The sequence below is a fragment of the Primulina tabacum genome, chromosome 6, assembly GCF_025594145.1.
Source record: "Primulina tabacum isolate GXHZ01 chromosome 6, ASM2559414v2, whole genome shotgun sequence".
Classification (NCBI taxonomy): domain Eukaryota; kingdom Viridiplantae; phylum Streptophyta; class Magnoliopsida; order Lamiales; family Gesneriaceae; genus Primulina; species Primulina tabacum.
The window spans coordinates 32725425-32741425 of record NC_134555.1 but is presented as its reverse complement, the minus strand read 5'-3'; the positions used below and the strand labels follow the sequence as shown (position 1 = coordinate 32741425).

The window sequence follows — 16001 nt, the reverse complement described above, 5'->3', positions numbered from 1 at the left end:
GTTTTTTTGAGACAACGATTTCAAGCATTAATCACTCGATCTCAACAATTTGCACTTTCTTAACTCAAAGCGATGCTAAATGCGAAAAATTTGTATGATTCTCCGATTCAAGGTTCAAATAGAGGAATAACCAACAAAAAAGATTTATCATGGCTTGTAACGTGGTTATTTTCCAACAAATAGGCTCAGGCTCGAACTTGGCTCACTAGGGGTAAATGAATCAGGATAGGCTCAAAAAGAACGGCACAGATGATGCGAAAAAAAAACGGTTTGAACCTAATGCCCTTTACTTTGTTTATGCACCTAATCCATCACAAGGTATCAACAAAGACATGTATAACAATGCAAGTTCTAGAAAAATCAACAATGTATGACTAACACACAATCAATAAAAAAAATTGGAGCATGATATGATGGTTGCTCATAGGCTCAAAGCTCAAAAAAAAAATTGTATGTGTGTTAGACCTCATACACTTCTCATTTCAACACATCATCAAGAGCAACTACCCATAAATATAGCAGTAAGAATGCAAAATCAGTTGCACACAAAGAAAACATCAGTTTTTTTTCTCATAGACTCGCATCAGAGGCATTCAAGATTCAAATGAGAGAGATAACGAGTAAACACTAAATGCTTTAAGGATCAAACAAATTCACTCTACCATGTTTTTTGATTTTATGTTTTTTGTTTTTTATTTTTTGTTTTAATTAAACATGCAAAAAAATGAGAAAAATAGAAATTGAAACGAGAAATAAGGCTATATACCCCTCCCACACCTATATGTGGCAATGTCCTCAATGACACAAAAAAGTAGATGCACAATACAATCAGTAAAAATGCAAGGGAAGTTAGAGAACTCCCCTGAAAATTGTTGGGCATCATATAACAAAGCTTTCTATTGCTGTGGTGGGGGAAATGGTGGATCGATGATGGAAGCTGCAGAGAGAAGATTTGAAAGGGGTGATAACAAATAGGGTTAGATAAAAACAAACGTAAATTCTGTTTTTTTGTTTTTTTAAAAAAAATTATTATTTTTTATTTGCCATTGAGACAACATCAGAAGATGTTTTCTTACAAGGCGTGATCACGCCTTGTTAAGAGACATCTTCTGTATGTAGGGCCAAAAAATTTCAAAATCAGAAGATGTTTTCTTACAAGGCGTGATCACGCCTTGTTAGAAAACATCTACTGCATCTAGGGAAGTTTTTTTTTTTTTTTTTTTTGCGCAGAAGTGGTATTCTATAAGGCGTGCTCACGCCTTGTTTGAAGACATCTTCTGCACAAAGATAACAAAAATTGTACTCTTTGAAAAAAAAATAAAAGAAATTAAAAATAATAAGAACAAAAAATTTGGGTTGCCTCTCAAAAGCGCTTGATTTTTAGTCGTCAACTTGACCCTCAAAAGCACTCATTCGAAGAGCGGCTGACGCCCAAAGTACGTGTCATATAACACCATATATGGGTCTTGGTTCCATGTGCCCTCAAGTTTGGCTTGATGTATGCAATGTAAGCTCGTCTCCTCAACAAAACGTGACTTTAAATAATAGGCATGAAATGAGAGTATCATCGTTGGCTCTTGAAAAACAAAATCTTTTGAAATCGGCAATGGAGAAATACAAGGATCTCCTAGATGTATATATGATGATATTATCGACGAGCTCAAATTGATAGTCTCAGGAGCTTGTTCATCTCTCAACTTCATTGATGCCTCATCTTCGTTTGATATTTCTTCCAAACTTCTTTAGATTGAGGCTCAACAGTTTCCTCATTCAATACCACACACTTGTTTACCATATCATTCAGTCGATTTATGATTAATTCAAGACTATATCTCTCATCTTTTTTATGCTCGAAAAGTTGGTCTGTAAAATAAGAGTGGCAAATTTCTGGAGAGTATTGGTGGCTCCAACTCTGCAGCGAACGATTCCAATACTGATGGTAGTCAAAGTCGGCCATATCATTTAGCAAATATATCACACCGTCTTCATGTCGACTAAGTAATGGACTACCAGTTGTCAGTGCTCCATTAAATACCCATCTTCGTGTAACTGCATCCAAACCTTTAAGGAAAATTCGAATAAGAACATAATTAGAAAAATCATGATTCCTGAATGTTGTTGCTAAATTATTGAATCTCTCCCATGCTGCGTAGAATGGCTCTTCGGTTTGTTGGGCAAAACTTGTGAATACTTGTCGATGAAAAATCTCGAAGTATTTCACAACAAAAAATTCTCAAATTCTTCTTTTCTTGATGGATCACCTGTACAAGAAGAATGAGACATAAAAATATAATAATAACAAAACTCGAAAAAAAACCAACCTTGCACCGTTCCCCGGCAACGGCGCCAAAATTTGGTGTGCTGTCGTTGTGCCACCAAACTTAAATTCATACTCTCCAATTAAAATTAGTGTAATGGTGAGCAGGGTCGAATCCACAGGGAACGGGAGATTTATTTCTTTCGAGCAAAATGTAAATAAAGTGGGAATTTTTGGGTATGAATTTAATAAAATACTAAAATAAATTATTCAAGAAAATAAAACAATAAATTTAAATGATAATTAATCAACTAGAATAAAATGGAGAATTTAATACGAGAAAAATCTGATTCAAGGGAGTTCTACTATTTAATTATATCACTGTTCATCGGCAAACAAATAATTTATTCAAGTTGTTCCAAACAATTAACCTTAGAATTATAGGGATAGCCGCTAAAATTCTTGTGCTTTCCTAAAATAATTGACCGAACCCAGCATCTAGTCAAAACTTATTAATAATTAACTGGGCACGATAGCGTTCCATATTAATTAAAAATAGCATTTCCGTTTTGTGAAAACAGTTAATCCTAAAATCTAACAACCGAGATAGCTGCAATTGATAGATCGAATTTCGTTGATTAATTTAGATTAAGTATATTATGATAGCACAACACATCTAATCTATGCTACTCGTGTACCAATCATTCATGACAATTACATATCACTGAATTTATGGTTAGCAGTAGAAAATCATACATCGAATTAAATTGTCAGATTAATCGATATACAATATTCATATAATTAAATCTAAATTGACAAATACTTGGAATAACAAGAATATTAAATTCAAGAACAAAACCTCACAATGATAAATTAAACAGTAAAATCAACCCTTAAACCAGACTAGAAAATTAGTCAAGCATGGCTTGGTTTACAACCTCAATGAAAATAAATAAACAAAAGAAAAGTACTAGAACCGTGGAGAGAATCGGAGAGAAAATCCTTTAGCCCCCTTTTTTTTCTTCTTTCACGTGTTATTGGAGATTGGTTGGAGAGAAAAATCCTTATTGTGCTGCCTCTCTTTTTGTGACTTGTGTATGCTTTTTCTTTTTATTTTTGTTGTCAACTTTTATATAAAAGCCCATTAATCTAAATATAAAAACCTAATCCCTAAAAAAAACTATGGAATATCTACTAAGAATATAGAGTTTTTTTTATGGAAAAAACTCTATCTTTTATTTCTTTCTTGATATAAAAAATTCTTTGATTCTCACTCGCCAGCTGAAGAGTAGTCACAAGGCGTGATCACGCCTTGTCCAAAAACCACTTCTGAATTTTTCTGCTTCACGTCTTTCATTAAGATCAAATCGGCAACTTTAATTGGGATATAAAATCACCATTTTTAGCCCAAATTTATCGGATGAACAGAAAAGTTCATCCTACAATAAAATCACATAAAAATGTGTCAATTAAGCACGTTGAAAGTGGTAACACTGAGAGATATGACAAAAAAATGTAAATTATTATGAGCCTATCAGTTGTGCAGCCATGCGCGCGCTGCGCGTAGCGCCGCGCAGACGCTGCGCGCAGCCCCCGCGCGCGTCTGCCCGGAACAGTTCCAGGCAGACCCAGAAAGAAAATTTATTTGTTTTTCAAAAACAGATTTTTCAGAAAAAACTATTTTAGGGGTGTTTTTCATAAAAATTCTTACGTGGTTAGAAATAATAAACTCAACACAATTTAATTAAAACACACGATTGAGAATTACCGGCTCTGATACCACTGTAAGGACATCGTTTTCTCGCACCCAAGACGCAGCGGAAGTTTAAATTAATTTTGTTCTTGGGCGTCGTGTGTTTATAAATATTCATATGGCGTTTAGAATTATACCTTTGCGTTCTAAACGCTGGACTCCAAACTATTCTGTTTTGAGGCGGATATAGCCCTTCTTGTAATTTTCTACGAATTGCTCTTCTCCTTTGATCGTCTAATTAGGTCAACGGTCGAAGACTTTGTTCCTCGCTTGGATTGCACTAGAAATCACAAGCGATTTTGTGCGTTAAGACTGTAGCCTCCGAATTTCCAAAATCCGGAGACGAAGCGGCGCGGCGATGGAAGACTCTTGATGGCCGAAATTATTTTTCTCCAAAATCATATGTTGGCCGAGACTTCATGATTGTAAATCATGAATTTTGTAATTGTTTAATCTTAATCAATGATTAAGCTAATACTTATAGATTTTTTTAATCAATGATTAAGCAAATCATATTTGCCTTTTGTGATCAAACTACTCCAACAATCTAAAGGGATGGCCGTGGGTTTCAAGGGAGAAAGGAAGGAGTTTTTCTTTTGTTTTGTGTGAAAAATTTCATTCTCAATTAATGAACCCTAATGATGTATTTATAGAGTGAGACTCCTAATCTAATTAGGAGTTCCTCTTCCACAAGGACTCTAATAATTTCATTATATTTAAACTCTCATATAATTAATATATAATATATTTATTAACTTTTAATAATACATTACATAATAATATTATATACACATATTTTATATCACCATATAAAATATATACATGTATATATATATTAAATTAAATAACCATTATTTAATTTAATAACTAACTCCTTGATTAATTTAATTCTAGACTCCTTTAGAAATATACGAGAATTTGTGCATGTTAGTAGTCATCACTACTGGCACAATCATTTAATTAGTAAATTCTAAATTCACAAAAAAAAAAAAAAAATGATTCCGTACTCATTATAACACTGATAGACGATCCGAAAGCGCCGATGTACCAATGATACAAATCTTGTTCACATAATGAAAATTGAAAATTTCGAAGATCAAAATTTTCATTTACCATATTGGGTATCTGTCAGTTTATTGAACTCCTTCACAAAACAGGCAGTTCCACTCTCCTTCCTTCTTTAGCAATCATGCCAACTTTCATTTCTTCAATCCTATGGAATCAGCTCATAAATTTTCCTTTATAAGCTTCTTGTTTGATCTCCATCAAACTATAGTCGCCAAATTCCAACTCCTTGAAATTTGACTATCTCGACGGGAACACAGAATCCGATACTTGTGTGACCATCAATGGTTAAGGGATACAGCTAGCCGTGGGTTCACATCTCCATGTGATTTAGAATAACATTTATTCTTATTCAAGCTTAACCTAGTTAGCCCCATTCTTTTCATCAACTCTTTGATCAAGAATGTCAGAACTCATTTCTGATTGCACCCATCGGATCATGGTAAGAGCGTCTAGTAGCATCGCCCCATGATCCCCTAGGTATAACTGATAGTGCCTAAAAGAACCTTTAGTCATGTTTAGCATATAGTACGGTCCCTTCAACATATATATCTCGATCAAATCTGCAACCATTGGTATATCGAGAGTTCCATATTAATTCGATAACGATGTGATTTATCTTTGAGTACTAATAGTGGCATGGTATGTGAAACTAGGAAAACACATTTCCCTAAATCACATTTCTTGCTCTGGCCAGAGACTCCTTGCATTATTAACTCATCAGATCACATAGGATATCTTCACCCGTAGGCGAACGGTGAATCCTCGACTACAATACATTTTCTCCTACGTATTTCGAAACTACACCCAACCTCGCCACCTGATGATCCTCGATGGAGTCGGTAAACGGATCAAAGTGCATGGCTAGTACGTATAGCCTCTACATTGTCCCGGGTCAAAAGACTAATGGTGTACAACCATAACTGCGGACTATTTCACTCGATAAGTAGGAACCACTTGGATAGTCCGAGGGAGGGTTGTTCAGTGCATCATCATATGATCACCCATCTGTGTGAATGGACATCTCCATGTTCTTGCCAATAAAACATGGCGTTGACACCACAGATGCTAGTCTCAAGCTCGAGCGACATTTATCCTTGTTTTAGGCGGCTGATTCGACTAGGAACCTGTTTAGAATATTCGGTACACTTCCTAATGAGTTTCATGATCTTACGTTGCGACGCAGACCTCATGGTACCTATTGTATATTCAAGGACTTTATCTATGCAGCTTGCATTAGTATATAGATAAAGTATAATGCCATAATCGAATAAAATCGTAAAATATTATTAAAATAAAGATTGTTTTACATTAGAGTCAATAAAGCCCAAGCCACAAGTTGGTTTGCCGGGCACCTACTCTAACAACTTCTTTATAAGCCGATATCAGCATCTGAAGACCCTAAAGAGACAAGGAAAAGGACGAGAAAATAGGATGGAGGCTGCAGTTAAAAAAATGGAGGTACAAGGGACGAATTAGGCTTGAGATGAGCCTCTTCAGCAGGCAAAAGCAGACCCTTGACAGGGAAAATGAGTTGTCACCAAACCGGCACGCAAAGAAATAGTAAAGGATGATGGGATTGATTAACATGTTGTGCTATTTAAACAGAACATAAACTGAGTTTATGATCCTAAGAGAATTAGGGTGAAACTTGTTAATGTGAACCCCAAAGAAACGGGTCACCTCAATGTAAAAAGAGGGAATAGGAAATCGGAGGCCACTACGGACTTGGTCCCGAAAAAATGTATAGAAACCCTTCGTGGGTTGGTCTGCTTTGTTCAAAGGACATGGGATCAGAATAGGGTAAGAGGAAGGGATGGCCCCGAGGACCCGTAGGTCCTCGTCATTCCCAAGGCGAAGGGTACTCCCTAAGGTAGAGAACTAGAGGGCATCTGGATTTCAGGTTGCAGGGAGCCAGGAGCATGGGCCTTGCCTTTACCTTTTTAAGGGCTCGAGAAATCCCAGGAGTCTAGGGGTTCATTTTCTGTTTTTTGGATTTTTTGGGAAGAAAAGGGAGGACTGGTCTTTTAGAAGAGGTGGAAGAATCTGAACGAACCGTCGCAGTCTCAAAATCAGATGAGTCGCGTCATTTGCTCCAGAGATAGAAGAAGTATAATTAAACATATTTTAGCAGGAAAGGAAGAAGACTTACGATTAAACGAGAGAAAAGATTGAATGGAGAACGCAAAAATCGCTGGAATGGGGAGCTGAGAACGACTGAATAGGAAGAGATTTATGTATAAGAGCGTTAGGATACCAAAGTGAAAAAAAAGATAGAATTGATCGCTTTATAAAAACAAAAGGTATTCAATCTGGATCGTTGATCCCTAAACAAATAAACAAACAAGATGCACCTCGAAAATTCTGCGGGACACGTGAAAAGACAGGCGTTGAATTCGAAGCGAAATCCGACCTTTCGAATGCTAGGGCTTACATCATGCAAACATGATACCTATGTCATGTGAAATTCCCGCCCAGAGCACATTCAGATTACTAGGGACAGCGAGTATGACTCTAGCCCGATTAGTTTAGAGGGGAGTGGTGATACCCCTGGATAATATATCCGAGTGGGTCATCTTCGGTCCGGACTCGGGGTAGTTATAAAGCCAGGAAAGACGAAGGGAGCAAGAGCTCGAGTAGTAAGAGACCGGGTAGTATAAATAAGAGACGTTGGTCCAAGTCACGGTTATTTACCCGGGCACCCGGATACAGGTGTCATCTCTTAGATCACATGTGTGGGGCACCATGACTTAATCATCATTATGAAGTCTTTTAACACACATAAGGGTAATGAGACTAAGCTGAAACAAACATGGGTTGTCAAACTTGTTAATGATAGTGAACAGTGTATGGGCAACCATTTCGCCAGTTGGGTACTGAAAACAAAAATCATAATTGAATTCTCCCCAATCAATATCAGGTTCGTTTGACAAATCAGGCATTCAGGTAATCTTGCAATAAATACGCATACACTCTATCTATCCAAAAAGAAAAAGAGGAATCAATTAGCAAACTTGAACATCGAAGTGACCACACCGGAGAATACTTCGGCGCCCCACCAATGTTCTCTCTCTTAAAAGTGTGCAGACATATCAAAGCCCGGGCACATTTCATCTAAAAATCCAATATATCATGACCGAAGGTAACTCAACCTGGTGTGATTGCCCACCGCACTTAGACCCGATTCACTCAGTCATCATGAAGATTCATTTGTGATATTGGAATTTCCTTCAAAATTTGTGATATTTGATCGCATATTATAGATGCCTAATATATAATCAAAACTAGTACACCGATGCACGCGTTGCATGCTTGTATAACATTTTTTTTAATACATTTTATTTATATATAAATGAGGATCAAAATATAATTATAAGAAATAGTGAGGGACTATACTGTAATTTTGATATATAAATCAAAAAATAAATTGAAAAATAAAAGAATAAAAAAATGACCTCAGTAGGAATTGAACCTATAACCTAACCCCAATTGACAATAATTCTATCCACTGAACTACATATAACTTACATTAAAATTTTATTAATATATATAATTAATAAAACAGACCATGACACCAAAGTTATTTAATCTAAGTGCCTCAAACTTGATAAAATAGTATAGATTAAAGCAACATATGAAGATATATATTATAAATGCCTGCACAAAAAATAACATATATATAATATATATATATATATAGCATGCCATATATGTTGGCTTTCTGATCTTATTTATTATTTTCGGTCTAATTCTTGATAGCATTCGAGATTCTTCGTTTCACCACCGGGGCATTAATTCTTTCTTCATCTTCGTCATTCTGTCATGAATTTATAACACCATTTTATCAGTAAAAGAACGAGTTTTACTTCCTTGTTTATCATTGAATATGCTAAAAACTTAATGGGCGATTAAAATATAAATTCGTTCTAAAATTTAATAATGTTGGGTTGGATAATTTAAAATTTGAAACATATACTTAAAATATATTAGGAAAAATTCAAGCATATTAGCATACATGACTTAGTTTTTTTTATTTTTTTAATTAACCTTCTAGTTCACAATATATTCATAGTACTAAGCAGAAGACATGATCATTTATAAACTCATAGTCCTAATGACCTAAACTTAGGATAATTGTATAAAAATTTGTGAGTATATATATATCAAATTTTTTGTCAAACACATGTTAAATTCTGCAAGTTATAGGATGCGTTAACACAAAGAAATAAGTGTTTGTAGGACCGATCCTCTTTAATTTTGATCATAAATTGAATATGAATCGTCGTTGCGTAAGGCACTCTCCGCAATTTCAAAAATCTATAACATCTCGGATTTTGTTATATATCCTTTCATTTTTTCCTCGACTACGTAGACGATGTGTGAATCGCGATCCGTAAATAAATAACAAAAGAATATATATCGGATAATTTTCTTACTTCTCCACCGATGGCTTGTAAATGGAAGTTATCAGCACAAGAAACCCTAGCTTCCACAACAGTGAGCCCTATATCTTCAAATGTTTCCAATATGTAAACCAGAAGCCCCGGGAAGCTTTTCCATGCGTGCACATTTACTAAAAAGCCCTTCTCTAGGGCTTCTACAGTCACCTGCTGCATATAATATAATAATTTAGAAACAAATTGAAATTAATTAATGAAAGTGCAACATTGATTGCACAAGGTACGTATTGCACATAAAAAAAATTAAGTAAAATATTATCTATATATTTTTCATTTAAAATATAAATATAAACAATTGAATGAAAGAATCTATTCAAAAGTACTTAACGTAATTCTAGATTTAAAAACCGAATAAATATTTTATTATCCTCTTTGTCTTGGAATCATTGGTTTATTTGTTGGGGGTCAAACTTTTAATTTGACCAAAATTAATGTATTAAATATATATTTTGATAAATTCAAGAGAAATTATTTTAGAATCTTAAAATTTATTGTTTTGTTGTTTGTTGGTATACTGAATCTTTTCTACATGGAGAATATTAATGCTTACTCTTGATCTGGTCGTTTGAGAAATTTCCAATAAAAAATCATTTGATTTATTTAAATTAGTTTCATTTAGATTTAAATAATTTTTAGCTCATTATATTTATATCCAGTTAAACAATTTAGTTTTCTTTCAAAGAAATTTTTTTCACATATTCGATCGAATTTTTAAATCCAAACATAATATTTGAAAGTAATGAAAAATTATCACCTTGACCATATATTATATTATTTTCACGTTAAATAGTTAGTCGAGTTGATGATGTGTTTTACAAATGATTTGATAATATGAAATATATATATATGCTACTTTTGATAATATCAAAATCGTAAAGAGACAATTATATTCGAGTTAATTTTAAAAAAGTAGAAATATATGAATGGGAAATTAAATAGAGGGATGTACATAGAATAACAAAATAAGGTATAAATGGTAATAGAGAAAGGTTTAGAAGTATTACTGCGCACGGATTAATGTGATTGTTTGAACATTGTGCAGTTGCTATGTCTTGGTTGAGTCTGTCTACTTTATGCTTCAACTCTTTGATGTAATTTGAAGCATCCAATACTATTGAGGCTTCGTTCATCTGTCAAAATATAATTAAAGTTATTGCTAAATCGGTTTTATACAAGTAAAAATAGTTATACTAAATATTGAAAAAGGTTTACGCGAAAAATCGGTCGAAACCAGTAAAAAAACCACATACAGATGAGAAGAATTCACCATATTTCAAATCAATAATAAGAGGAAAATGACCAGCTAGCTTACACACATAAACCACAAATTAAACCTTAACTTTTTTTATGTATAAATATGTATGCAAAATCATATCAATCCCATCTTCCTGGAGGGATATTTGGATTCACCTCCCCTCGCCTGTATTTTTCACGTATTCGACACCTCCCTTATCAAGTGTAAAAATGATATCATTAATGTAGATCAATGTTTATATATATATATATAAACACACACACACATCTGAAAAAATTCTTATAAATAAATTATACCACATATGTCGCAACGGAATCTTTTCGGGCGAGACCCAATTTGGGTCACAAGCTCTGATAGTATTTACCAATGAAGACATACTGACCAAGAAAATATACTAAAATCTGCTGCTAAGAAGATAGAATAGTTCATTTGAATTTAAAAAAAAAATTATTTTTTTGTATAAATACTCTACTAAAAAAATTAAGACCTGAATCTTGAAGATTCAAAAGTTAGATTGAAAACACAAGTACGTTGGAGTAATTACAATCTGTAATTATATAATTAATACGGTGGCTTTCGTACAAAATTCTTTATATTTACCAACTTGAAACATTAAATATTTTATCATTCTGTAGAGGGCCGAAACAGGAGTAACTACCACAGTTGCTATATATGTAAACAAAATTGTAAATTTGCTAATATTTCATCGACTAAGGTGTAAAATTTCAAATTTGATCACTATATATGTTATATTTTATGAGAGAAAATATCAGTATATTTTTAGCAAAATTTCTAGTTGGTAGCTAAAAATGGGAACCCGATCGATTAATTAGGAGTCTCATTCAAATAAAAAAACAATCTAATTACAAAGAGATATATTAACTTCTGCCCATAAAATTTTATTTTTTCAAAAGTACATAGATACATATATAGATATACATCTATATATGTATAATCAAAATCCAGGAGTTTGCTCTTGATCAGTAATCCAAACTACGGACACTGAGAATTTTAATGTAAAAACTCTATATTTATATCAAATTATATAATATGATTGATTCATATATACGCTGGAAATTATAACAAATTGTATATACATTCAAGAAATGATTGAAAATGGAAGATTGTATTTAAAAAAAAGGAAGGAAATGAATAAAATTACTGCATGAGAATGAGTGATTGCACGAAGACGCTGCAGCTTATCATGAAGAACTGCTTCTCTCTTTCGCGCCCTCGAAACCATTTCGACTTCTTAATTTCGATTTAATTCTTTGTGAGAGTTGTGAAGAGCTACAGCCTTTAAATCAACTTCATTTTTTGTTTGCTTCCCAAAATATCAAAGAGTGAGTATGAGGAGGCCGTGCAAGGAAAGTGTTGTTTTCCCCTCGGAGAATTCATTATTTTTAATTTTTTTTTTTTTATGTTAATCTGCAAGCAACAGGATGCCAATTTTTTAATAATTGTTTGATTGAGCCCTACGTGATTTATATGTGAGTCCAATCAATTTATTTAAGAAAGATGTTCTATGTCTAATATATTATATTTAAAAAAGTTGGTGGTTATTGCCTTTCTTGGTTACACTACAACCGTAATGCATTTTCTTATTTTCAGCATACTCGTTGAATTGAGGCCATCAATATTTCTAGGTAAGAATTATTATTGCCTTCCTTGGATAAAAAACAATTATTGCATTTTCGCTCCACTGGGGAGTTGAGTTGGTGGAGAAGATAAATGCAGGGCTAAAAGGTCATGATTTCGATTTTTCTTATCGATACTTTGTTGGTGTACAAGAATTGTCTCTGCTTAAAGAGCGATCGAACCGTGACGATTATGATGTATGATTTCAAAGAATTCTATGGCGTTTGGGCTGTTGTATAGTTTAAAAGATTTAAGTTGCATCATTGTCAATAACTATAACTTTTGGTAAAAAGGCAAAAGATCGGTTTTGTAATTAGTATCAAGCTAAGATCACGAATTTGATTCTCATTGATTGCAGAATTGAAATTATTGGGAGAGAGATTGTTGAGGTGTAATAATTTTCTCTGCTTAATTAGATAGCGATCGAACAGTAACACTTGGGATACAGATGATTTAAAATATTTGAGTTTCACCATTAGCACTAGCTATAGTTTTTGATAAAGCGGAAAATGCTCAGTTCTACAATTGTATGAGAGTTAAGATCACGGGTTCAATTCTCATTAATTGTAAGAAGTAAAATCATTGGGATATATATTGTTGATGTTCAAAAATTGCCTATGTTCAGAGAGTGACCGAACCATGGCGCTTGGACTAATGTATAGTTTAAAAAATCTGAGTTGCACCATTACTAAGAATATAAACAAACCGAGCTAGTTCACTACATATTCAGCTCGATTCGGCTCTTTTACAGCTCTAACAATTACCACTAGTTATAATTTTTTGTAAAATGATAAAAGATCGGTCTTACAATTGACCTCAAAGCCAAGGTCAGACTTCGATTCTCATTGAGTGTAAGAAAGTGCGATTATTTGGAGGTAGTTGTTTACGTGCAATAATTGTTTCTACCTAAAAAGCGGTCGAACCATGACGCTTGGAGTGTTGTATGATTTAAAAATTTGAGTTGCACATTGACACAGATTATAACTTTTGGTAAAACGACAAACTGTATGTCCTACACACTTTCTCTGTCGAGCCTGTCATGTAAGGCTTGTCTAGAGGGGTTTACCCGATTAACGTGGTTTGAAAACTACTGTGTTAAGCCCGAGAGTTAACCAATATGAACTGAGTGGATATCAAACAATGGATTCCCTGAAAAACAATTAGTGCATTTTCATTTTTCAGTGTACTCGTTGAATTAAGACCATCAATATTGCTAGGTGAGAATTATTAATCTTGTTCCCATGCATGCAAGAAATTCAATTTTTCAGATAAAATATTTTTTATGTGAAAATTTAGAGACTATATGAAATTAAGAACTCTAGATATTTTATAAGCTTTTTAAAAATCAATTGGAAAGATTACTAATGTTGGGAAGCAGAAATATTAATACTCTTGATTTTGATGATAAAAAGTATAACGCCCCAGATTTGACAACTGTCCTCACTGTATCAAGACAAGTCTTTTCAGCGTGCTTATGTCCTCACTCACACGCACCTTAGGAAACTTCCCAGGAGGTCACCCATCCCAAAATTTCCCCGAGTCAAGCACGCTTAAACTTTGGAGTTCTTATGTGATGAGCTACCGAAAAGAAGATGCACCTTCGTGATATGAGTAGTACAAATCAAATCTTTTAAGCCCTCTTCAACTGTGCAGTCCATTACATTGAACAGTCTCGGAATCCCTCTCATTCCGGTGTGGGATCGGTTCATTCATGTTCCCTCCACCTAGAAGCCTGCCAGGAGCTACTCAGCCAGGAGCCGCTCATTGTCCGTGCAAACTCATGGCACAGGCGATCACCCCCCGCCCTCTTCGGCCCCGGGCCTCACATGCCCACCAGCTTCCGCTTGGTTCGTCCCCGAACTACACCGTACTAAGAGAGGTCGGCTCTGATACCAACTATAACGCCCCAGATATGACGACTGTCCTCACTGTATCAAGACGAGTATTTCCAGCGTGCTTATGTCATCACTCACACGCACCCTAGGAAACTTCCAGGAGGTCACCCATCCCAAAATTTCCCTAAGTCAAGCACGCTTAACTTTGGAGTTCTTATGTGATTAGCTACGAAAAGAAGATGCACCTTCGTGATATGAGTAGTACAAATCAAATCTTTTAAGCCCTCTTCAACTGTGCAGTCCATTACATTGAACAGTCTCGGAATCCCTCTCATTCTGGTGTGGGATCGGTTCATTCATGTTCCCTTCACCTAGAAGCCTGCCAGGAGCCGCTCATTGTCCGTGCAACCTCATGGCACCGGCGATCACCCTCCGTCCTCTTCGGCCCCGGGCCTCACATGCCCACCAGCTTCCGCTTGGTTCGTTCCCGAACCACACCGTACTAAGAGAGGTCGGCTTTGATACCAACTATAACGCCCCAGATTTGACGACTGTCCTCACTGTATCAAGACGACGAGTCTTTTCAGCGTGCTTATGTCCTCACTCACAAGCACCCTAGGAAACTTCCCAGGAGGTCACCCATCCCAAAATTTTCCCAAATCAAGCACGCTTAATTTTGGAGTTCTTATGTGATGAGCTACCGAAAAGAAGATGTACATTCGTGATATGAGTAATACAAATCAAATCTTTTAAGCCCTCTTCAACTGTGCAGTCCATTACATTGAACAGTCTCGGAATCCCTCTCATTCCGATGTGGGATCAGTTCATTCATGTTCCCTCCACCTAGAAGCCTGCCATGAGCCGCTCATTGTCCGTGCAACCTCATGGCACCGGCGATCACCCCCTGCCCTCTTCGGCCCCGGGCCTCACAACAAGACTTGTTATTGTGTTTCTAACATATTTACTCAAGTTTGAAGTTGCTATATAAAGTTGGAAGCTAGAACTTCAATTTCACTATGGCGAGCTTAAATAGTTCGGTGATATCTCATAGTTCAGTGATCTAAATGACCAACAAAGATCTCAATTTTATTCATACTGCACACCGGATAGGCTAGTTCAGATGTTATCTATTTGAAATAGTGGTTGCAAGATCAACCTGGAAGTCATGGATACAACAAACGGCTAGACATGATCAGCTCTGGTATTTTGCTCATATGTCACAAACCAGTTATTCAAATGAATAGAGACCGGACAGTTGGAAAGCACTTAATTATATAGAAGCCATATTTCAATCCGATCGGGTTAGTTTGGACTTTATCTATGATGACCGGATACCAAAATTTCCAGCCAAAAGTCGTGGATACAACAAACGACTAAATATGATAAGTGCCAGTATGTCGAGCATATCTCTCTTAAAAACTTTGCTTTGAGTGATTTTTGATTATGTGAAAAGCTAAAGAAAATAGTTACAACTTTCATGTTTTTCTTATCGATACTTTGTTGGTGTACAAGAATTGTCTCTGCTTAAAGAGCGATCGAACCGTGACGATTATGATGTATGATTTCAAAGAATTCTATGGCGTTTGGGCTGTTGTATAGTTTAAAAGATTTAAGTTGCATCATTGTCAATAACTATAACTTTTGGTAAAAAGGCAAAAGATCGGTTTTGTAATTAGTATCAAGCCAAGATCACGAATTTGATTCTCATTGATTGCAGAATTGAAATTATTGGGAGAGA

General features: G+C 35.1%; 1 protein-coding gene and 1 pseudogene across 2 annotated transcripts; both read right to left on the bottom strand.

Annotated features, from left to right (window-relative positions):
- Positions 1 to 16001, bottom strand: part of LOC142550173 (uncharacterized) — a 110227-nt pseudogene that overhangs the window by 15328 nt on the left and 78898 nt on the right.
- LOC142548139 (transcription factor bHLH61-like) lies at positions 8590 to 12102 on the bottom strand. Of its 2 annotated transcripts, none has more exons than XM_075656472.1 (4): positions 11953 to 12102; positions 10540 to 10665; positions 9512 to 9685; positions 8590 to 8892 (listed from the first exon to the last, which is right to left on the bottom strand). In XM_075656472.1, exons 1-4 carry the CDS (start codon positions 12031 to 12033, stop codon positions 8821 to 8823), a joined length of 453 nt encoding a protein of 150 aa, XP_075512587.1. In that variant the 5' UTR covers positions 12034 to 12102; the 3' UTR covers positions 8590 to 8820. The 2 variants fall into 2 exon arrangements, with proteins under 2 accessions (XP_075512587.1, XP_075512588.1); XM_075656473.1 differs by having other exon boundaries at positions 9512 to 9682.

Coding starts and splice junctions, on each gene's coding strand:
- LOC142548139 (XM_075656472.1), bottom strand. CDS start 12,033: ATGGTTTCGAGGGCGCGAAAGAGAGAAGCAGTTCTTCATGATAAGCTG. Junction 10,666..11,952: donor CAATCACTCATTCTCATGCA/GTAATTTTATTC, acceptor ATATTTTGACAG/ATGAACGAAGCCTCAATAGT. Junction 9,686..10,539: donor ATCACATTAATCCGTGCGCA/GTAATACTTCTA, acceptor TATTATATGCAG/CAGGTGACTGTAGAAGCCCT.